General features: G+C 41.5%; 1 protein-coding gene across 2 annotated transcripts in view; it reads left to right on the plus strand.

The window, feature by feature from the left end:
* Window positions 1–713: 713 nt before the first annotated feature.
* Window positions 714–23261, plus strand: part of WDR43 (WD repeat domain 43) — a 56274-nt gene continuing 33726 nt past the window's right edge. For both annotated transcript variants that reach the window (XM_017877021.1, XM_017877022.1), the window contains exons 1-5: window positions 714–989; window positions 8635–8772; window positions 13988–14109; window positions 19776–19896; window positions 20939–21078. In XM_017877021.1, coding sequence (XP_017732510.1) covers window positions 765–989; window positions 8635–8772; window positions 13988–14109; window positions 19776–19896; window positions 20939–21078 — 746 coding nt within the window. In that variant the 5' untranslated portion in view covers window positions 714–764. The remainder of the gene's footprint in view (window positions 990–8634; window positions 8773–13987; window positions 14110–19775; window positions 19897–20938; window positions 21079–23261) is intronic.

A 23261-nucleotide genomic window follows, 5' to 3' on the forward strand; every position in this document is an offset into this window, starting at 1 on the left:
CTCCCGGTTAATTTTTGTATGTTAAGTAGAGACAAGGTTTCGCCATTTTGCCTAGGTTGGTCTCACCTCGGGCGATCTGCCCGCCTTGGGCCTCCCAGAGTGCTGCGGTAACAGGCGTAAGCCACCGCGTTCGGCTGAAGATTTCCTTTAAACCTTTCGTTCTACCTTATTTTAAAAAAAGTTTTTAAAATTATTATTTATTTATTTTTGAGACTGAGCTTCCCTCTTGTTGCCCAGAGCTGGAGTGCAATGGCGCGATCTCGGCTCACTGCAACCTCTACCTCCCGAGTTCAAGCGATTCTCCTGCCTCAGCCTCCCGAGTAGCTGGGATTACAGACATGCGCCACCACGCCCGGCTAATTTTTTAATTTTTAGTAGAGACGGGGGTTTCTCCATGTTGGTCATGGCTGGTCTCGAACTCCCGATCTCAAAGGATCCGCCCGCCTCGGCCTTCCAAAGTGTTGTGATTACAGGCGTGAGCCACCGCGCCCGATCCTCTTTCTTTCTTTAAAGGAACGTGACTTGATCTTGATTCTACAATTACCTTCTCCCATACTCCCACGCCCGCCCCAGAACAAGTTAGCAGCAGGCCCTAACGGGCCACCGTCCACAGGGTGGATCCGTCCAAAGCTCTCCTGCGACGCGAAGAGCCACCCCCTCAGCCCCCGGCGCTCCCTCCGCCTCACTTCCTCCTCCAGGCCCCGCCCCGCGCCGGTGCGCCTGCGCACCGACGAACACGTGGCTGCAGCGGGGCCAGAGCAGCAATGGCGGCGGGCGGCGGCGGTAGCGGCGACCCCCTGGCCCCGGCTGGGGTCCCTTGCGCCTTCTCCCCGCACAGCCAGGCCTACTTCGCTTTGGCCTCTACCGACGGTCACCTACGAGTATGGGAGACGGCCAACAACCGGCTGCACCAGGAGTACGTGCCTTCCGCGCACCTCAGTGGTACCTGCACCTGTCTGGCCTGGGCGCCAGCGCGGCTGCAGGCCAAGGTAAAGCGAGCGGGACAGCGCGGGGCGGGCGCTTTCCTGGGCTCGGCTTCGGGCCTCCGGGCCGGGTGGCGCGTGGCCCGGCATCGCGCGTGGCTCTTGGCGGCCCAAGGCGAGAAGTCACGGAGCGCGGCGTCGGCGCGCACTGGGCCCAAGCCGCCAGCCCCGCGTGCGGCCTGCCGCGAGGGCAGTGAGGGAGGGCGCAGCTCGACTCGGCCAGTCGCGTATCCGAGCCCTGCCGGCTGGCTCTGTGCGGCCTGGGCCCCACTCTTGACGGGCAGCCATGTTCGCCAAGTCCCTTGGTCCCCCTGGGGCGGCTTGTTTCTGCCGGACCTTGCTCATCAGAGTCCTGGTTTTTGATAGAGCCCCATCTTGGGACTATCTAACTTTCCTCTGTCTCTGATCCAGCTCATCGGTTTTGCCCTGGGCAGTTGGTGTGGACTAGTCTGTACTTGCTTCCGGACCTTCCCCCTCCTGCCCCCCACTTTGGGTGCCGGCTCACCACGTGTTCTTGTCCACATCCAGGTCGTGGGACTCTCAACTCTTAACTTTTGCCTTTCCCAGGCACCTCTGGATTCTCAGCCTTTTGAACTCGCTGCTTTTTAATTTTAACATCTGCTCGCCCCTCCCGCCCCGCTTTCAAGCCCATCACACCACTCCCCACCCATCCCAATCTGAAGTCTGTGTTAGGATGTGGAAGTAAAGTGAAGTAGTAGCTTGATTTAGTGAATGTTTTATGAGGCCAGATGAAGTTACCCTTAGATGGAAAACTGCCGGGTTAGGCAAAGCTTTTCATTGTTAGGGACCCGTGTCAGGTAAATGCCATTCACAGTTGAGTCACTCAGCTCCATCTCTCTTAACTCAGCACGCACGTGGTTATTGCATTCATAGAGTAGCCAAACCGAATCACTGCAAAGTGGTTTGGAAGCATCAGGCATCCTGCGGTGTGTGGTGTGAGCTGTTTCAGTATGGAGAACTGCAAAAGCTCGTATTTAGGATAGATCTTTCTTTGACGACTTGGGAAACCTGCTAAATTTTTGGGTTGGGAGAAGGGATACATCTAAGTTGCTCTATATACTTTGGGTATGTTCCGATATTTTTCAAATTTTAAGCTACGTTTTCATAGTTTGTTGATTCATAAAATAAACCTATTAGGGATTATAAGTCAAACACAAAACTTAAAAAAATCAGTTTTTATTGTTAAAATTACAGTGCTCTGCTTATCTTTTATTTTCAGAGTTTTCTGTGCTTGTATTTTAACAGTCCTGTAAAGTGATAGTAATACTAACGCTGAGAGAAATACGGAGCAGTGGGTTAGGTAGGTGCATGGACCCGAGCTAGCTATACTGTCTACATTTGATTCCAGCCTCTGCTTCATAGTGGTAATTGCGCCTCTGGTTCCTCATTTATAAAATGAGGATAATAATGCCTACTTCATAGAGTGGTTGTGAAGATTAATATATTTAATAATGCAGAGAACACTTAGAATAGTTCTTGACAGGTAAGTGCTTTAAGTGTTAAGTATTATTAATGTCTGATATTTGTATGGTTAGTCCTGAAATGTTAATAAGGAAAGAACTTTCTGCCTTTTTTAGGGGGAAGAAACAGAAACTCTGGGAAACTAAGCAACTTGAATAAAGTAAAAAATGGAACCAGGATTAAAACTCAGGTCCTTGAGAGCCCAGTTCTTGATTATCTGCAAAAGATAGTTAATATTAGGTTGGAAAAAATGTCACCCACGTTGCTTTTCTCTTGACTTTCAGTTGCATTGTATGCCCAAGAGAAGTTTCCTAATCTCATATTAAAAGTCATAATTTTGGATTATGTGCAACACTATGGTAAATTAGAAAAATAACTGGATTTGAGTTCATAACCAAGACTCAAAACTTGTTTAGTCATATTGAGCAAGTTGTTTTAATTTTGAGGACCTCATTGACAAATGAGAGTTGAGCTACATTAAACAAATTTTCTTTTTTTAGATTCCAGCGTCGTTTTACCTGCACTCTCTCCTTTTAACCACATGACTATGGAATCCCCTGAAATTATTGCGTTTAAAAAAAACCGATTGAAAATCAGAGCTAAGAAAGGTGAATGACTTGATCCAAGTCTTAATAATCAATAAAGGAGTGTGGCCTCTGGAGTCAAGGTGCCCCGAACTCCTGGTCCAGTGCCCTAATTTTGTTACTCTTCAGTCTTGAGTCACAGAACTGAGAGAGCTGGAAGGAATGTAGAGACATTCCCTACTTTGAGGGTGTGTCCTCTTGGAGCATCAGTTTGACTTAAAAACTAAGGAGAGGCAGTTTTCTTGTATTAAAACAAACTTGCACATGTATTACAGTATAAAATTAAAAAATCGTATGTCTTATCTTAGAAAAAAAGGCACATGTTAAGGTGCTCTCATCTTATTAAACCCTTCCTTTTATTTTATATCTTTGAGGCTTAGTGTATGAGGCATGAAAAGGGTATACTCTGAACCCACTTTCCAGCATTTTATTAAGGTCCTGGTATATGATGACATATAGTACTCTCAAATTTGAAATAGAAGTAACATCACCCACCTTTTAGGATCCTCAGGATCAAATTAGGCAGTGTATGTGACTAGTGTAGCATGGCCTAGCATGTAATAAGTGGCTTAATGTTATTATTGAATGAATCTGGACTCATTTTACCATTTAATATGGCATTTAATATGGTAAATCAGTTTGTAAGAAAAGTAGTCTACCTTTGGTTTAGTAATTGTCAGTTTGCTACCCAAGGACAAAGTGTGATGATGATAACTCATCAATGGAGAAAGATAGTTAGTGTTGGGTTTCTTGGGTAACAGGGGTTAAGTTTGTGGTTCACGAGTGTTTAGAACAATTAGATTCTCACCTCTTGTTGGTCACAGAATGATTACAGTACTTTGCATTCATGCCACAATAGTTTTTAGAGGGTTTTCATATGTTATGTAGCTGGGCACTCCATTTGGTCTTTGGAGCCAGGAGTAAGAGGACCTTTAATGAGGACAAGAAAATAGGAAAGTGCAAAAGTACAAGTGGATGGACTCTATCTAGATGGATGCTATTTTTAAGAGTTCCTCAAGTTTATGTGTGTAAACTGAGGCAGAAATGTTAATTATATTCTCTACCAAAGCCACACAGTACAGTGGCTTGGCCACCTAGGAACCGATGCTGCTGTTTGTCTTCAAACTTTTGAAAGTCTTCCAACTTTTCTGCTTTTCCTTCTCTAACAGACCTGTCTGCTACTGGCTGTCATAGTAAATGTGTTTATACTGCTTTGCTGTCACTGCAATTAGGATGACCCTGTACAGCTTAGTACTTGTTGAATGAAGCACATGGCATTTCAGACATTGGACAGGATATCTGAGCTGGGTGTCTGCATTACCATCCCTTAGAGAGGTAGGACAGTTCACATGGGCTGTGCAATGGTCTATCTTGAGGTCTTGCTAACAGTTAAACTTCCTAAGAAGTAAAGGTTGCAGATAGATCTGATTGGCAGAAATAGAAGTTTCTGTGTATTAGGACTTAATTGATTTGTTATAAATACTGTATGTGATTTTATGTAAAAACTTACATGCAGTGGCAGTGAGGTAGATCAAGAAACTTACATGCAGTGGCAGTGAGGTAGACGAAGAAATGGATTAGGAGACTAATTGCAGAATGAAACTTGAAACTTGGCATACTTTTTGGTGTCTAGAGTTCAGTATTTTTCAGAGCAGATTTTGATCCATTAGTGAAGTGTGTAATAAATTTAGTGGATTGTAACATTAAAAAAAAAAAAAGAATTGGAAAGTATCAGAGTATTGCTAGCCATGGGAAGCTTCTCTGTGAAACTTGTTTCTATACATGTATTTTTATGAGAGTGTAGTGACTCTGCATGTAAAACTCCTTTCTCTGGGATCTCAGTCTAAAAAGTCATTAATTACTGTACAAATTCAGACTTCTCATAACCCGAATGTGCTTTTTTTCTGTCTTCATCCCATCTGTACAACTCCTTGCTTTTATAAATCATGCACATGTGCCATTCAGATTCTCCCTCAGCCTTATTGTTTCTGGATCAAATGCTGATCATGGATCAAATGCTGATAAGCTTTTCTTGTAAGACAGGTTTCAGTATTCATTGCTTAACTCAGTCTCTTCATGGTGGAAAAGACGCCTTAGTCTGAGAAATCACCTCCTTGGGATATTCACTCCTGGTGCCTTCAGGAATTGAGATTTTCCAGTTACAAATATATGAACTAAATTTTTTATCCTACCTTTTTATTACTTTATATATTTATCTGTATAATCTGTGCTGGGCACTTAAGAGGAAGCACAACTGACTGACTAAGGTGTAAAAGAAGAAATATGTTTCATATTTGCCGTGTCTAATGGAGGGTATGACGTGTGTCTTAAGGGAAAGAAATTTCCGTGGAGGAGGTGGTATTTGAGGTGCGCCTTAAAGCATGGATAGGATTTTTAACTAATGAAAATTGACGTGAGTAGGAAAGCTCCCCTCCCAAGTGAAGGGAAAAACAAAAGCAAAATGGGAAAATGTGTGTATAGGGAGTGTTAATGTAAGGGCGGAATTGGAGATAAGACTGGAGAAGGTGGGTTGAAGGCAAATTGTGGATGCTTTTGAATGCCATAGAACTGTTCGTATTGATTTATTCTCTGGCGAGTCATTGAAGTTTTTTGATTACAAGAATAACGTGTTTAGATAGTAAATGCCAACAGAAGTTTGTCATCTATAATCAGCACTAAACTCTTGGTTTCAAAAATGTTTAGTATGGGTAATACTTGGAATATTAGTTTTCATTAAAATGTACATTTTAATGTACACTTCTGGTTATATACACTTCTGGTCTGATTGCTGTGTTACCTTTTTAGGTATGCTCATCCTGCTGAATAAAGACTATCCAACCTGAAAAATAAATGAGTCGTGAGTTCTTTGAGTTTAATAAAGTGGAGTATTATTTAGGTTTAGACTGGTGATCCTCAAAGTTGGTCATAAATCCTGTAGATATTCTTTCTGCCTGCCCCTGCTTGCTTGTACCAAAAAATACAGAGATTTGCAGATGCAGAAATTAAGGCTTTGAGTGTGTTATGTTTGACATACGCTATGTAAATTTCTAAAATTTTTTTTGTGCTTTTTAATGGAAATTCAAATTGTCTATAAAGCATATGCATATTTGGGCTTATCTTTGTTTCACACATTGAGAAACTTCCATTTAGATAGCTTTGATTTGGGAAAACCAAGAGTAGAAGAAAGATTTCCTGGAATCTTTTTTTGTTTTGTTTTGTTTGAGATAGAGTCTCTTGTCGCCCAGACTGGAGTGCAGTGGCAGGATCTTGGCTCACTGCAACCTCTGCCTCCCCGGTTCAAGCAATTCTCTGCCTCCCAAGTAACTGGGATTACTGGCGCCCACCACCACTCGCAGCTAATTTTTTTTGTATTTTTAGTAGAGACAGGGTTTCACCATGTTGGCCAGGCTGGTCTTGAACTCCTGACCTCGTGATCCACTTGCCTCAGCCTCCCAAAGGAGTGAGCCACTGCGCTCAGCCTTCTTGAAATCTTTTAAAAAAGATGAATCTTTTCCTGCTGAGATGGTACTAGGTTGATGTACTTCTGCCCACTTTCCTTGCCCAAAATGGGTGTTTGTATTTATAACCTTATACAGAAATTATATTTGCCCCTGAAATCATTCGAAGGTAGTTTTAGAAATTCATGTAACTGAAGCGGGTACCTAGAACACTGCTAAAGCTGAGGTTTCAATGTTTCAACAAATTAAATGAGACCATCAGACTTCTTGTACTTTGGCTTTTAATTGTAACTTCTCTCTTGTGTTTATTAATTTTTTTTTTTAATTTTTTTTTTTGAGACGGAGTCTCGCTCTGCCGCCCAGGCTGGAGTGCTGTGGCCAGATCTCAGCTCACTGCAAGCTCCGCCTCCCGGGTTCACGCCATTCTCCTGCCTCAGCCTCCCGAGTAGCTGGGACTACAGGCGCCCGCCACCTCGCCCGGCTAATTTTTTTGTTATTTTTTAGTAGAGACGGGGTTTCACCGTGTTAGCCAGGATGGTCTCGATCTCCTGACCTTGTGATCCGCCCGTCTCGGCCTCCCAAAGTCTTTTGTGTTTATTAATACATTTCTAAGGACTTGCAAGATGTGTATTATTTTTCCTGTAAGTAGAAGGTTATCTTTTTTTGTTAGACTGCATTTTGTGAATCTAAGTGTGTCCAATGAGTCAAATTCTTTAAATGTAACATCCCCCTAGGATAACTAAAAGAAAAAATGGGAAGTGCTTTTTTATTTTTATTTTTATTTTTTTGAGACCGAGTCTTGCTGTGTCTCCCAGGCTGGAGTGCAGTGGTGCAATCTTGGCTCACTGCAAGCTCCACCTCCTGGGTTCGTGCCATTCTCCTGCCTCAGCCTCCCGAGTAGGTGGGACTACAGGCACCTGCCACCACGCCCAGCTAATTTTTTGTATTTTTAGTAGAGACAGAGTTTCACTGTTAGCCAGGATGGTCTCGATCTCCTGACCTCATGATCTGCCTGCCTCAGCCTTCCAAAGTGCTGGGATTACAGGCATGAGCCACCGTGCCCGGCTGGGAAGTACTTTTTAACTCTGTTCCCTGATACTCTTTATGGACTGGTAACGTTGTGGTTGTCATTGGTTGTTTTTGAATTAAGACAGATTTTTTCGTGTCTTGGGCTGTGTGTGTGCCCATGCGTGCTGTAGAGCTAAGATTCTGCACTATTAAGAAGAAGGTGTTCTCTTTTCTATGGCATTGGCTTGTTTTACAGTGAAAGAATGGATTTCTCAGAACTTTATGCTAAAAACATATAGGCTGGTGAGCTGTAATTTAAAAAAACACGGAAGAGAACTTCTGAAATCATAATGATAAATATTCAGCATTATAAACTGATGTATTGATTTTAAGTTAGAGTCATTGTCTTTTTGTTGGGTAGACATGAGCTGTTAGCATCACTTTTGAAATAAAAGAAGTCTCGTGGCATTTGCCACTTGAGTGAGACTTATGTCTCTGAAGTCATTGAATCACCGAGCCAGCCCTTGACCAGTCACTGGGGCAACTTCTTTTGTGTGTGCTCTGAGCTGCTCTGCTAGTTAAAGCTATTTGTTGACTCAAATTGAAGTTAATGCATGTTTATAAAGGTAAAAACTTTTGAGTCCCCTTTCTCGACAACTAAGCTAGAATTTGTGGAAAAATTAGGAGGGGAAAAGGAGAGTTGGCTGCTGAGGTATGGACTTACGGAGTCAGAGAGTTTTGGGTATGAATCTCTTTGGTTGGGGAGTGAAGGCTTCGCTTAGATTGGACCTGTCAGGAGGGGTGGTCTGTTTCTGAAAAGTGGAAGCACCATTGAGGCTTCTTGGACCTGTTAGGAGAGTACCAAGAACACACCAGGTTTTCCTATTTGCTGTCTTTTTTCCGTACCGTAGGGGTGGGAGACAGGGGACAGAGAATTATGAATTTCTCTTCCCATTGGAGGGATTGCTTTTTGAAGTAGTGAGAAGTGAATCACCCAAGAGCTTCTCTCTTCCTCCCTTTTAAAATGTCTTTTGTTGGCTGGTGGGCATTTGTATTTGTTCATTAATGATGTTTTAGTGTTTGAAATACTAAATAAAACATTGTTTTCTTGTTTTCCAGGAAAGTCCCCAGAGGAAAAAAAGGAAATCAGAAGCTGTAGGAACGAGTAACCAGACTGACTTACTGGCTCTTGGCACAGCAGTTGGTAGCATTTTATTATACAGCACAGTAAAAGGAGAATTACACAGTAAATTAGTAGTAAGTGTGTATATATTTTATTTAAAAGTGATGTGACAGGGAAGCTGATTACTAGAGATTATTAAAAAACACTTAAGGGTATGTGATTGATCTGTGCTGTAGGGACAGTTTTCAGTCTCATCTACGTTTAAGTAGTTGAATAGTAATATTTGATAAAAGCTGTAATAGTTAACAGCAGTCCTTATTATGGGTCAGAGGATGAAGACTTCTTGACTAGGTTTAAAATAAGGAAGGGTTACAGGAACTCTAAGGAATCATAGATAGCAACTGTGGGAAGCAGCTCCCCAACTCTTGACCTAGGGGAATAACGGAGGCAGTTGGAGTTACTGCTGACACTGAGATCTTTTAGGGGCAGGTGTTGTGCTGCAGTTGCTGTCTCTTGAGGAGTGGCCCCACGGGCATGGGATCCAGACCTCAAACTGAGAAGGAGGCTCCAGCTGCCTGGTGCTAGTGTCTCTGGTGGAGGTGATGAGACTGGTTCTCCTAGGGTTGGAAAAATTGCATATTGGGTTCAGCTGCTGCTGTTGGGCATTACCACTGTTGGGGTGATGCAAATAAAGAGACAGGAAGGACAGTCCCTTTTGTCTCCATCCTTGTCTCCCTCTAGCAGTTCCTATTGGCAGAGCCTATGGATCCAGCTGGGAAATCAGAAATCAGGTTTGCTGAGTCTCAGCATCACAGCAGAATATAAAGGGCGGGTTTGGCATTGGAAGACAGTAACTGAACTGGCCTAGTTGGTTCAGACAATATCTATGGCAGTGTGTTTTTGTTCGCTGGACTTCTGTATATAGGAGTGTTTTAAGTTTTTTATTTTAAGTAACATCTATAGAAAATTTTTAACTACATAAAGTTGAAAAGGAAAAAAATTTATACCTAAGTCTCTCACTGAGAGATCTTCTTAATAATTTGTGTATTTCTTTGCTTTATACATACATTAAAAAAAATATGGTTGGCCATCTGTTCATCTAGTTTGTATTCTGATTTTTTTCATTAGGTTACAACATAACTATCTTTTATATTTGTCAAGAACTGGTTGTAGAGATTTTTAATGCCAGCCTAAAATCCCAATAAGTGGAATAGTCCGTTATGTTACTTAACTTGTTGACCATTTAGGGGTTTCCAAATTTTTAAATTGTTGTAAAACAATGAATTTTTTTTTTTTTCTTACATGGATTCACAGAATTACTAACCTAAAATTAGTGAGCCAAAGCTATATATGTAGTATAAAATACTTTCTGGAATAATTTTACTAATTTATGCTTAATATCAGTGATAGGAGATAAGTACTTTATCTCAGCAGTATCATTATTCATACTGAATAGCCCATTAAAACAGCAACCATGACAACAAAGAAACAGATAATTTGGTAGATGAACATTTTAATCTGATTTTAAGTTTGCATTTAGGAATGTATTGCTTGTTTTTTTATTAAATATTACAAAAATAATACTCAACTATAAATGAATTTTAAAGCATTCAGAGATCTGTCTCAAGAAGGCATCCTTCCTTATATTCTTCCCCACCCCAAGTTGAGTGTGGTCCTCAGGTGAGCTCTTACATCTCCTATAGGTAGGAGGCTGCCCTTTAATTTGATAGGTTTTTTGTGGTCAGCAGGTACCTAGCATCTTGTGCAGTGTGGTAGCCGCTCAGCTGCTGTGGCTGCTGGAGCTTAGAAAACTTATTTTTTAAAGACAGAGTCTCACTCTGTCGCCCAGGCTAGAGTACAGTGGTGCGATCTCAGCTCACTGCAACCTCTGCCTCCTGGGTTCAAGCGATTTTTGTGCCTCAGCCTCCTGAGTAGGTGGGATTACAGACGTGCACCACCATTGCTGGCTAATTTTTGTATTTTTAGTAGAGATGGGGTTTTGTCATGTTGGCCATGCTGGTCTCGAACTCCTGGCCTCGTGTAATCTGCCTGCCTTGGCCTCCCAAAGTGCTGGGGTTACAGGCATGAGCATCTGTACCCAGCCTAGAACTCCTTTTTATATCATTTCAGTACCTTACAAGATTGTAAATACATCTTTGACAGGGACGAATTTATCAAAAAGGAGTCAAGAGGGTCAGGGTGAGGGGTGCTGGGATGGTATGGTAAAGTGGAAAGGGACCAGGCTTTGGAGCTAGTCTGTCCTGTGATTGAATCCTACTAGCTGTGTGTTCATGTGTGAATAATTTAACTTCTCATTCCTTAAGTGGGTATTAACAACCTACCTTGCATGATTTTTTTTTTTTTTTTTTGAGACGGAGTCTCGCTCTGTCGCCCAGACTGGAGTGCAGTGGCCGGATCTCAGCTCACTGCAAGCTCTGCCTCCCGGGTTTACGCCATTCTCCTGCCTCAGCCTCCCGAGTAGCTGGGACTACAGGCGCCCACCACCTCGCCCGGCTTTTTGTATTTTTTAGTAGAGACGGGGTTTCACCGTGTTAGCCAGGATGGTCTCGATCTCCTGACCTCGTGATCCGCCCGTCTCGGCCTCCCAAAGTGCTGGGATTACAGGCTTGAGCCACCGTGCCCAGCGTAACTTGCATGATTTTATGAAGACTTAGATGTAATAATATATTGAAAGTGCCTGGCTTGTAAGTGGTATTTAGTAAATATTTGTTGAATGAGTAAGTGAACAAGTGAGTGAACACATTGCTAAATTGCTTTCCAAAAGGGTATGCTAGTGGACACTGCCGCTGGCAATAGTATTATGTAGCCTCACCAGCATGGGCATCATAAGGCTAAACACATTGCTACAGGAACAAACTAAAAATGCCACTTTGTTTTGGTTTGCATTTCTTTGATTACTAACAAGGTTGAATATTTTGGTATATTTTCTAACTGAATTCTTTCTATGGAATGTATCTGTTCATGTCTTTTAGTTATTTGCGTGTATATAAGAATTAGTTGTTTGAGTACACAGCTGATAGGAAGGAAAGTAACTGAATGTAACATTTTAAAATGTTTTTCTTTTGAAGTGGTAACAATGTTATTTGGAAGTAGCTTTAGTAATTTTGAGTAATCACTTTTATTCTTAGCTATGTACATAGTGATGTTTCATTGTATATGTATTTACTTTATTCCTGCAAGATTTTAATACATAAAGCTAAAAATGGTACAGAAGTAAAGTAACTGTAGGAGAGATGTCACAAGGTAGCATGTGACTATTTGTCAGATGAGTTACAGCAGTGTTGGGAAGGCCTGGAGGAGAAGGGTTTTCATTTGGACCTTCTGGGATGGGTAAGATTTGGATAGGGAAGGGTGGAGAATCCTTTCAAGGGTGGAGAAAGGAAGTTGGGGAGATGGCAAGAGCAAATGCAGGGAGACCAGAATGTAAAAGATTGACTTGGCACAGAGTAAACTAATTTAGAGGAGGGGCATACCGGGGGTAATGGATAATGGATAAATGTGACTTTAGGTGGAAAGAATGAAATGCTTGCATTGTGGGTGATTTAGTACCTCATTCTGCTAAGCGAGTTAGTCCTGGAATGTTTGTGAGATGAGAAACATGAATGAGCTCTTCTCAGTTAGTTTCTATTCCTATGTGCCTCTTAGTGGGCATGTTGCTGTGCTGTAAATGTGTAAGTATTGTTTCTATGCTGTGGCCCCATAGTACAAGTAAACATTTAGTGTTTACCTGAAGTAACAGTGATCTTTGTTTTGAGACGTAGCTTTGGTACTTTTTTAATAGGAGACTTTTTTTTTTTTTTTTTTTTGTTTTTTTTTTGAGACGGAGTCTCGCTCTGTCGCCCGGGCTGGAGTGCAGTGGCCGGATCTCAGCTCACTGCAAGCCCCGCCTCCCGGGTTTACCGCCATTCTCCTGCCTCAGCCTCCGAGTAGCTGGGACTACAGGCGCCCGCCACCTCGCCCGGCTAGTTTTTTGTATTTTTTTAGTAGAGACGGGGTTTCACAGTGTTAGCCAGGATGGTCTCGATCTCCTGACCTCGTGATCCGCCCGTCTCGGCCTCCCAAAGTGCTGGGATTACAGGCTTGAGCCACCGCGCCCGGCCTAATAGGAGACTTTTAAAGAATATTTTTGACTAGATTTTTACCTTAAATGTTGACTTGGGGTGTGAAAGTAGTTTGTTTAATTTTAAACAGAGGAGAAGGAAAGTTAACATTTTGAAGTTCTAGCTGTGTATCTCTTTTTTTTTTTTTTTTTGGATATGGAGTTTCGCCGTTGTCACCCAGGCTGGAGGCAATGGCGTGACCTTGGCTCACTGCAACCTCTGCCTCCCGCGTTCAAGTGATTCTCCTGCCTCAGCCTCTCAAGTAGCTGGGATTACTGGCATGCGCTACCACACCCAGCTAATTTTGTGTTTTTTTTAGTAGAGACGGGAGTTTCACCATGTTGGTCAGGCTGGTCTCGAACTGCTGACCTCAGGTGATCCACCTGCCTCAGCCTCCCAAAGTGCTGGGATTACAGGTGTGAGCCACCACGCCCGAGCTGTTTATCTCATTTTTGATACTGGAAAACTAAAATGGATAAAGGTTAAAGTTTTTAGTTAAGGCCTAACATTTTAGTTAATTATTTGGTAATGACTCTAGGGTTCATATTATCATAACATATAAGACAAGTTTTATTTTCTTCTTGAATTTTTTTTTTGTACACCATAAATGTCTTCATTTTTATTTGTCAGTTAAAAAAAAGAGCCAGGCACAGTGGCTCACACGCCTGTAACCCAGCTACTTTGGAGGCCCAGGCGGGCGGATCAACAAGGTTTCAGAGATCAAGACCGACGGTGAAGACCCGTCTCTAGCTAAAATACAAAAAAAGTTAGTGGCTCGGTGGCTGCGCCTGTAGTCCGCAGCTACCAGGAGCTGAGCAGGATAATGGGCGTGAACCTGGGAGGCAGAGCTTGCAGTGAGCCAAGATCCGTGCACTGCACTCCCAGCCTGGGGGACGAGCAAGACTCCGTCTCCAAAAAAAAAAAAAAAAAAAAAAAAAAGAGTTGACTCCTACCTCTACAGATTATTAACTGCATCTCTAACATGGTTGCCTCTATTTGCCTTTCACATCCTCTGCCAGTGACTGGCCTCAGATCACCATTGATTGGAACCTTTTAAAAAAAAATACACGATTGGCTCTATCTAGTTCTACTGATCTAAAATATCCACGTATGGGCCAGGAGCACTGGCTTATGCCTGTAATCCCAGCATCTTGGGAGGGTGAGGAAGGAGGATCACTTGAGCCCAGGAGTTTGAGACCAGCCTTAAATTTTTGTTTTTAATCTACAGAGTGGTGGACATGACAACAGAGTCAACTGCATACAGTGGCATCAAGACAGTGGCTGTTTATATAGTTGTTCAGATGATAAGCATATTGTGGAATGGAATGTACAGGCATGCAAAGTAAAGTGGTGAGTAACATTCATGGTATCAGGAAATGCGGTAGAGGTGGATAAATGCTGGACTTACGGGGAATGCAGACATTAATAAGGTTATAGGTTTCATTTTCAAAGAACCTTTAATCAAATTGAGCATGCAAGATTTTAATACATAAAATACTAAAATACATAAAATACGTAAAAGCTAAAAATGGTACAAAAGTAAAGCAACTGTATGAGAGATGTCACAAGGTAGCATGTGACTATTTGTCAGATGAGTACAGTAGTGTTGGGAAGGCCTGGAGGAGGAGAAGGGATTTCAGTTGAATCTTCTAGGATAGGTAAGATTTGGATAGAGGAGGATGGGATAATCCTTTCAAGGGTGGAGAAAGGAAGTTGGGGAGATGGCAAGAGCAAATGCAGGGAGACAGGAATGTAAAAGATTGACTTGGCACAGAGCAAAGTAATTCAGAGGAGGGACATACTAGGGGATAATGGATGGTAGATGGTATGGGTGAAAGTATCATAAGAGCCTGGCTTTGTGTCATAGATAAAGGTCATAGACAGTTAATTATAGTTCAACCACCTGATCCTGAGGTTGGCTGCATAGGAGATGCTTAGTAAATGTGGGCTGTTGAATATAGTTCCACCTACTGTGTAGTTGAGGACCCTCATGAGGAAAATGATGCCCATGGTCCTGCAGCTGCCAGAGAAGATCCTGCTCTTTTGAGTTCTGGTATAGTTGGGGTTTTAGATTCTGTGTGGTATGCAAGAGAGAGCCACTGGCCGAGTGCAGTGCCTCACACCTGTAATCCCAGCACTTTGGGAGGCCAAGGTGGGAGGATTTCTTGAGACAAGACTGAACAACATAGAACCACCTCTTTACAAAAAAAAAAAAAAAAAAAACCAGTTGGGTGTGGCGGTATACATGGTCTGTGACCCCAGATACGATGAAGTCTGAGGGGGAGGATTGCTTGAGCCTGGGAGGTTGAGTCTGTAGTGAGCCATGATTGTGCCACTGCACTCCAGCCTGGGTGACACAGCAAGATGCCGTCTCAAAAAAAGAAAAGGGTGGGCTTGGTGGCTCACGCTTGTGATCCCAGCGCTTTGGGAGACTGAGGCAGGCAGATCACAAGGTCAGGCGATCAAGACCATCCTGGCTAACACGGTGAAACCCCGTCTCTACTAAAAAGACAAAAAAAATTAGCTGGGCATGGTGGTGGGCATCTGTAGTCCCAGCTACTCAGGAGCCTGAGGCAGCAGAATGGCTTGAACCCGGGAGGCGGAGGTTGCGGTGAGCCGAGATCGCGCCACTGCACTCCAGCCTGGGCGACACAGCGAGACTCCATCTCAAAAAAAAAAAAAAAAAAAAAAGCCACTGCAGGTCAGTGTCTGTGGGATAGAGTATTCAGAGTAATGCTTTAGGAAAAAGTGATCTGTCAGCAATGTGTACAATTTAGGGAAAGGAGCTAGTTAAAGTCAGAGAAGGCAGATAGATTGTTACTGTAATCCGGCTGTAGGATGGTAAGTGTGGGAAGTTAAAATGGGAATGATCGCAATCATTGAGTTGGTGTGGAGGAGGGACATTGAGTTTAGTTTTCAACTTTACTAACTAGGCAAGTAAACCAATTTAGAGGGAGGACGTACTGGGGGATAATGCATGGTAGAGGATAGAAATTATGGTTACAAGAGATAAATGGTTTTGGGGTTTTTAGACAAGTTGGCTTTGAAATAACACTTTGTGAAAGATAAGACCCAGCAGACAGGGTGGTGATAGAGGCTTAGAATTTAAGTGGGGGTTTGGGGTTGGAGATGCAGGTGAGTAAATCATCTCCCTGATGGCTCAGTGAGTATTTGTGCTTCATTTACTTGTAGCAGACACAGTAATTTCTATGTTAGTAACCTGTTAGAAATGCGTGCAGAGATTCTGATCCAGTAGGTCTGGGATAGGGCCTGTGTTACTGTATTCTGGATGAGAGGTCACAAAGATAGGTCCTTCACATAGGGACTAGTAATGTTCAAGGAGCCGTTCAACACATTGTGTGCTTTATTGTATGTAATCATAAGCCTGTGAGGTGGACTGTAGCCCCACTTTGCTGTTTTGAAGTAGGTTAAACAAGAGCCTGACCTCCCATACACTAAACTGTGTTGTCTCATAATTTCATTATGTTTCCAGCTTCATTCTTATGCTGCTGTTACTTGATTTTGTTTTCTGTTCTAGACGCTATGTATTGATTTTCTGTTGTAGAAGATGAGGATTTAGCTCTTAACTTCTTTCCCCCTCTCAATTCTCCCAATATTGTCATATCACAGTGATTGATAAGCAGTGTTTGTTTACGTTATGACTAGTTAAATATTGTTACAGCCGAGCCTTAGACTTTCCTATGTTTAATGTATTTTTTGTACAAAATTTTGCTTTTCTTGGGGTTTATAATTGCTTTGGTTTAATTTCATTTTATTAGTTACTAGGTCATTTTCTATTAGTGGTATAAATCTCAGTTGTTTCTGGACACATCAGTCAGTCAGTTTTATTCATTTTTTGGAAGACTTCTTTGTCTTGTAAGTTCTGCTGAATGATGATTATCCTGAGGTTTTCCTTTTTCTTTTCTTTTTTTTTCTTTAGATGGAGTTTCGCTCTTGTTGCCCAGGCTGGAGTGCAATGGCGCAATCTCAGCTCACTGCAACCTCTCCCTCCCAGATTCAAGTGATTATTCTGTCTCAGCCTCCTGAGTAGCTGGGATTATAGGCACCTGCCACCATGCCTGGCTAATTTTTTATTTTTAGTAGAGACGAGGTTTCAGCATGTTGGTCAGGCTGGTCTTGAACTCCTGACCTCAGGTGATCCACCTGCCTTGGCCTCCCAAAGTGCTGAGATTACAGGTGGGAGCTACCATGCCTGATCATGAATTATTTTCTTTTGTTCCTTACATTCTCTCTATTGTGGGTGTGTTTTGATTTGTTTGATTTGGCCTCTTTTATGTTTAAGGCATCCTTCAAATCACTGGAGATCCTGGGCTGCCTGTTGCTATTTGGAAACAAAGCATTAAAAAACTGATTGGTGGCTGGGCGTGGTGGCTTATGCCTAAAATCTCAGCACTTTGGAAGGCTGAGGTGGAAGGATTGCTTGAGCTTAGGAGTTTCGAGACCGTCCTGGGCAACATAGCGAGAACCGCCTCTCTACGAAAATGAAAAAAATTAGCCAGGCGTGGTGGTGTGTACCTGTAGTCCCAACCACCTAAGAGGCTCGGGCAGGAGGGTCACTTGAGCTCAGGAGATGAAGGCTGTAGTGAGCTGTTACCTTGCTACTGCACTCTGCCTGGGCAACAGAGTGAGACCCTGTTTGGGGGGAAAAATACTGATTGGAAGGCTTAGTTATGAGTGTGTGACTTTTCAATTGTTGCGCTTCATTTATGGAGTGATTCGGAAGCCTTCAAATACCAATATGTTTAGGTCATTCCACTGGAACCAGTTACATTTCCCAAAGAGGAATTTTTTCATCTGGTGCTTCTTAAGCCTTAAATGTACATACATCTTACTTGTGCATACAGATCTGATTTAGTAGGTGTATCTAGGTTAGAGCTTGAGAATGCATAATTCTCACAAGTTCCCAGATGATGCTGATTTATGGTTTGAGTTGCAAAGCTCCTGAGGGATTGGGGTGTGGGGAGGATAGAGAGAAGGTATTATTAGCCTAACTAGCATTTTCAATACTGAGTGGGGAAGTTTCAGGAAGCTTATCAGCCTCCTCTAGGCAGGATGGCGATTGTGTCTTTTATGTATGTATCAACATAGTGAATATATGTTGAATATTGAATGTAAATGAGAATTGAAGCTGTAGGAATCGATAAATTGGCAAAAATTTTAGAAGCTGGTAAGGGTAAAGGAAAAGTTCTCTCGTACATTACAGCTGTATTTCTTTGATTATCAGTGAGGTCGAATGTTTTGTGTTTATCAACAATTTGTATTTTTCCTGTGAGTTGCCTGTTTGCCTGTTTATATCCTTTGTCTATTTTATTTTGAGTTCTTTTCTTATTGATATGAAGAAGCTATTTGTGTATTATGTTACTCCTTTTAATATATATTTTGATACGTTTTCTGGCTTTTTACATATATATTATTATTATTATTATTATTTTTGAGACAGGGTCTCACTGTGTCACCCAGGTGGAGTGCAGCGGTGGTATCTCAGCTCACTGTAAACTCTGCCTCCGGGGTTCAAGCGATCCTTCTGTCTCAGCCTCCCGAGTATCTTGGATTGTGTTTGCCACCAGCCCTGTCTAATTTTTGTATTTTCAGTAGAGACAGGGTTTCACCATGTTGTCCAGGCTGGTCTTGAACTCCTGGCCTCAGGTGATGCACCTGCCTTGGGCTCCCAAAGTGCTGGGATTACAGATGTGAGCATCTGGTCACTTTTTACTTATATTTTAATTTTATGACTTATTTGTGGAACAGAAGTTTTATGTAATTAAATCAGGCCTTTTTTTCTTTATAATTTCTGATTTATAATTGCTGTGGAAGACCTGTCCTAACCCCAGGATTATAAAAACATTTTCACACCCTGTTTAAATACTTTTAAATTTAATAAATTAATTTTTTTTTTGCATGTGTGACATAATGTAGGTATCTAATTTTGTTTTTCCAATGACTAATTTGACTTACTCCAGTATTGACTGGCAGAACCATACATTTTCTTCCACTTAATAACCTCTTTTGTTATTAAGGTTCCTACTGTTACTTCCTTGTTTTTTCTTGGAGACAGAGTCTTCCTCTGTCACCCAGGCTGGAGTGCAGTGTTGGCGATCTCGGCTCATTGCAGTCTCTGCTTCCCGGGCTCAAGCGATCCTACCATCTCAGCCTCCTGGGTAGCTGGGACTACTACAGCATGCCTGGCTAATTTTCATAGTTTTTGTAGAGTCAGGGTCTCGCTATATTGTCCAGGCTGGAGGTCTCGAACTCCTGGACTCAGGCCATCTGCCCACCTTGATCTCCCAAAGTGCTGGGATTACAGGCATGAGCCACCATGCCCAGCCCCTGCTGTTACTTCTTGTTTGTGTAAGTGAATAGCCAGGTTCCCTGTTGCCTATGACAGCATTAATATGAGTAACAAACAGCAAGGACTTGAGCTTCTAATCATATTTGAGGTAATGAAAAGGAATCATTTGTATCTAATTAATTTTTACCTGTTAGACTGGGGTGTATTCGTGTGAATTTGGGGTAGAAATAACCTTTTTGGGTTGCAGCTTTTGAGAAATCATTTGTGTTATTAAGGGAATTAATTAAAGGCCAGCCTTCCAGAGAAAGCGAGAGTTGAGACAGGGTTAGGATAGACTTGGGGAGGTCTAGCCAATATGGAACTTTCCTGGACATTCACAAAGTTCATCTCCTGGGTCACAGGATGTATAGCTACCCATTTTACATTCTTACCACTCTCACTCACCCATTTTCTGATATGTTGAGAATCTTTATCGCATGCCTGACAAAGGGAGATTGTGCCGTGTTAAGGAACCCAGTCAGTGAGGTTTTATCACAGTGGTATGTCCAGGGTTAGTTATCTGACACAAGCTTTTAGGAAATGTAATTGTCGTAGGACCTGAGGTGATATTTTTAATGATTGCTCAGTTTGTTTTTGTATTATTTTCTGCTCTGAGTAAAGTTTTCTTTTATGTATTGAGATGCTTTTGTTTCTCTTCACAATATAGCAAATGGAAAGGCGACAATAGCAGTGTCAGTTCCCTATGTATCAGCCCAGATGGAAAGATGTTGCTTTCAGCTGGTCGAACAATCAAACTATGGGTTTTGGAAACCAAAGAAGTCTACAGAGTGAGTGAATCAAATTATTTGTAAGCATAAAAATTACAGTAAACGTGGAGAAAGGCAGAAGTTTGAGCCATAAAATATTATTTTAAGAATACAAATTCTTCGTTGTCAGGTACATCAAATAGTTTAGTGGACAAAAGTTAGCCTCCTAATCTGATTTGTTGATGTTAAAAAGACTACACATGTCTACTTCAAATGTATTGGAAAAATGAATAGAACCAGTATTCAAGAAACAAGATTTTTTTAAAATTTAAATATATATACCAACTGTGTATCCACAAAAAAGAAAAAGTTACCTTATAAAAAACAAAATAGATTTTGAGACAGGGTCTCTCTCTGTCGCCCAGGCTGGAGTGCAGTAATGCCATCACAGCTCACTGCAGCCTTGACCTCCCAGGCTCAAGCAGTCATCCCACCTCAGCCTCCTGAGCAGCTGGGAATATAGGCGCTTGCCACCATGCCTAGCTCAAAAAAGATTTTCTTAATAAAAAAGTTTTTACTATGTGATGATTATGGTAATATTGATTTCTAGCCTACATTCAGCATTTAGTCCACTTACTGTATTTGACTGTGGAGATTTAGTATTACATTTTTGGAGGAGGAAAAAGCTTCCACTCAGGGCTTACTGAACATTTGGTGCTGTGATGATGCCTTAATATTGTGGTTTCGACTCACTGAGAGTAAAATGAGGACCTACAATTCCTTGGCTGTGTCTGAGCACCCAAGTGTACGCCTTTTAAAATGGATAGAATTAAGTGAATCTTAAATTCAAGAATGTAAGAAATAAAGGTGCAGAGTGGTAGGGTCATGGGAGTTAGAAGGAACGTCTAAATTTTCAGTATTTTCAGATGCATTTTTTTTAAGAAGTGGGAGAATTGTAGCACAAATAATCTTATTTGCTTAGAATTGAATTTAATAGTTACTTCATTGTGGAGTTCTCCTTTCATATATGTATCACATATGGCTTGTTTATGATATATATATACTATTAATTTTTGTCCCTGCTTTGAATCTGCTCTCCTAACTGGGATTTAACTTTCTCTAGCATTTCACAGGACATGCAACACCAGTTTCGTCACTGATGTTCACTACCATCAGACCTCCTAATGAGAGCCAGCCCTTTGATGGAATCACAGGTCTTTATTTCTTATCTGGAGCAGTACATGACCGGTTGCTTAATGTCTGGTATGTAGTTCTTTTGGATTTGGGAGGTAGCATTGAAAGAATCTGTCAGAGCTTATGTAGTTAATGTAAATTATGACTATGGGACTTTATTTGTTGTATCTAATATTGGATTTATATTGAGTCATAATAAAGAATTGAGCCTGCCTACAAAGCAGATCTTTCTGAGAAAAAAATTAAGTGCATTATGTAATAAAGCCTCCTGTGCTTGTTTAGTGATACACTGGACTGAATAGTTTTGTGGTTGGGCAATTTAGAAATAAGTTTTAAAAAATTTGGAAAGACCTTTGATTTTGAAATATGTGGCACCACTGGGTTAATGCAGTAATGTCTGTTTATGGAGGGCATAAAGATTCCTTGGCCGTCTGAGAATTTCCAGTAACCCCTTTTTGCAGTAGCTGCTATTAACTAGTTCCCTTTGAAACCACTTTTAAAAGTTAAAATCAGGCCGGGCGCCATGGCTCATGCCTGTCATCCCAGCACATTGGGAGGCCAAGGCGGGCAGATCATGAGGTCAAGAGATCAAGACCATCCTGGCTAACATGGCGAAACCCCGTCTGTACTAAAAATACAAAAATTAGCTGGGCGTGGTGGCACGCACCTGTAGTCCCAGCTACTTGGGAGGCTGAGGCAGGAGAATTGCTTAACTCAGGAGGTGGAGGTTGCAGTGAGCCGAGATCACACCACTGCACTCTAGGTAGACAGAGCAAGACTCGGTCTCAAAAAAAAAATCCAGTGATACAAAGTCGTCAAAAAAATTTTTTTAGAAATTTCCTGGATTTTATTACAGCATCTGATGGTGAAGTTGGCTTGAAAAAAAAACCACCCTGCTGTTCGTGGACAAAATAAGTAGAGATTAGAGATCTTTTTAGATCTCTACTTTTCTCATCTTAGTAATAATTAATTGAGCATGTTCTTCACCATATAGAATTACTATGAATTTATACAAGATAATACTCATTAGAAGTGGGACTCATCCGATATGTATTCCTTAAAAAGGTAATGTGTGGGGGTCATAAGTCAAAATGTGGGCCTCTGTTTACCTTCAAAACCACCAACCAGCAAAGCCATAATTCCTAATTATGACTCTTGTACTTAAACAGATTTGGTTTTCTGTTTCGTGTTTGATTTTTGAGAAGAGCCAATGGAGATAAATTCTTTTAGTTTTAGAGGGTCTAACAATTACATAAGAAATTAGTAGTGGCCGGGCGCGGTGGCTCAAGCCTGTAATCCCAGCACTTTGGGAGGCCGAGACGGGTGGATCGCGAGGTCAGGAGATCGAGACCATCCTGGCTAACACGGCGAAACCCCGTCTCTACTAAAAAACACACACACACACACACACACACACACACACACACAAAAGAAATTAGTAGTACTAAAAAATTAAAATCTACTACCAGCATTCCCTGGCATTACTGAGTTGCTTCAATCTCAAATGTTTTACCACTTAGGCTCCCTCATACGTAGGAGTCTCTAGCTACAAAATTTCATAATATAAAATAAAAGTTGCTTTATGTTAATCTTAAGAACCTGAATGGTATCTTGGTATAAAGGAATTAAACTTAAAATTAACCATACACACAAAAGAAAAATATTAAAACCCATATTGAAAAGCTGCCCAACGAGCTCTGTAAATTTGCATGGGGATAGGTAGAGCAGGCCTAAAGTTCCCTGAAAGACACATTTCAGTGAGGACATAACGTTCAAAGGCTTCTTGCTGAGCGAAGATTAAAAGATCAACCCCAGTACTATCTTCTGTTGATTAGTTAAGACACTGTGTATAGTGGTCCGATGGCAGAGATTTTGAACATACATGAATGACCTCATGTTAGAGTGCATCTTACTCAGAATTTTTGCATGAAAACATTTAGAATTTATCAAATCAACTCTTAATTTTCTTCTGAACTCCAAAGAAGCTGATTTGAATCATGTTTGTAAATCATGTTTGTTATATGTTATTTTTTAAAATGTGTACCTAAATTTTAAAAACAGCTATATTGAAGTACAGTTGACATGTAATGAACTGCACATACCAGAATGTACAAAGTGATGAATTGTAACATACATATACATTGTGAAACCCTCAGCACAAACAAGATGTTGAATGCGTGTCTTCATGTCTTCTTGTAACCTCTCTCAGTTTCCAGACTTGTTGACAGGTTTTGGGCCATTACAAATAAAGT

Source organism: Rhinopithecus bieti, unplaced genomic scaffold (assembly GCF_001698545.2).
Source record: "Rhinopithecus bieti isolate Rb0 unplaced genomic scaffold, ASM169854v2 scaffold_7681, whole genome shotgun sequence".
NCBI classification, from domain to species: domain Eukaryota; kingdom Metazoa; phylum Chordata; class Mammalia; order Primates; family Cercopithecidae; genus Rhinopithecus; species Rhinopithecus bieti.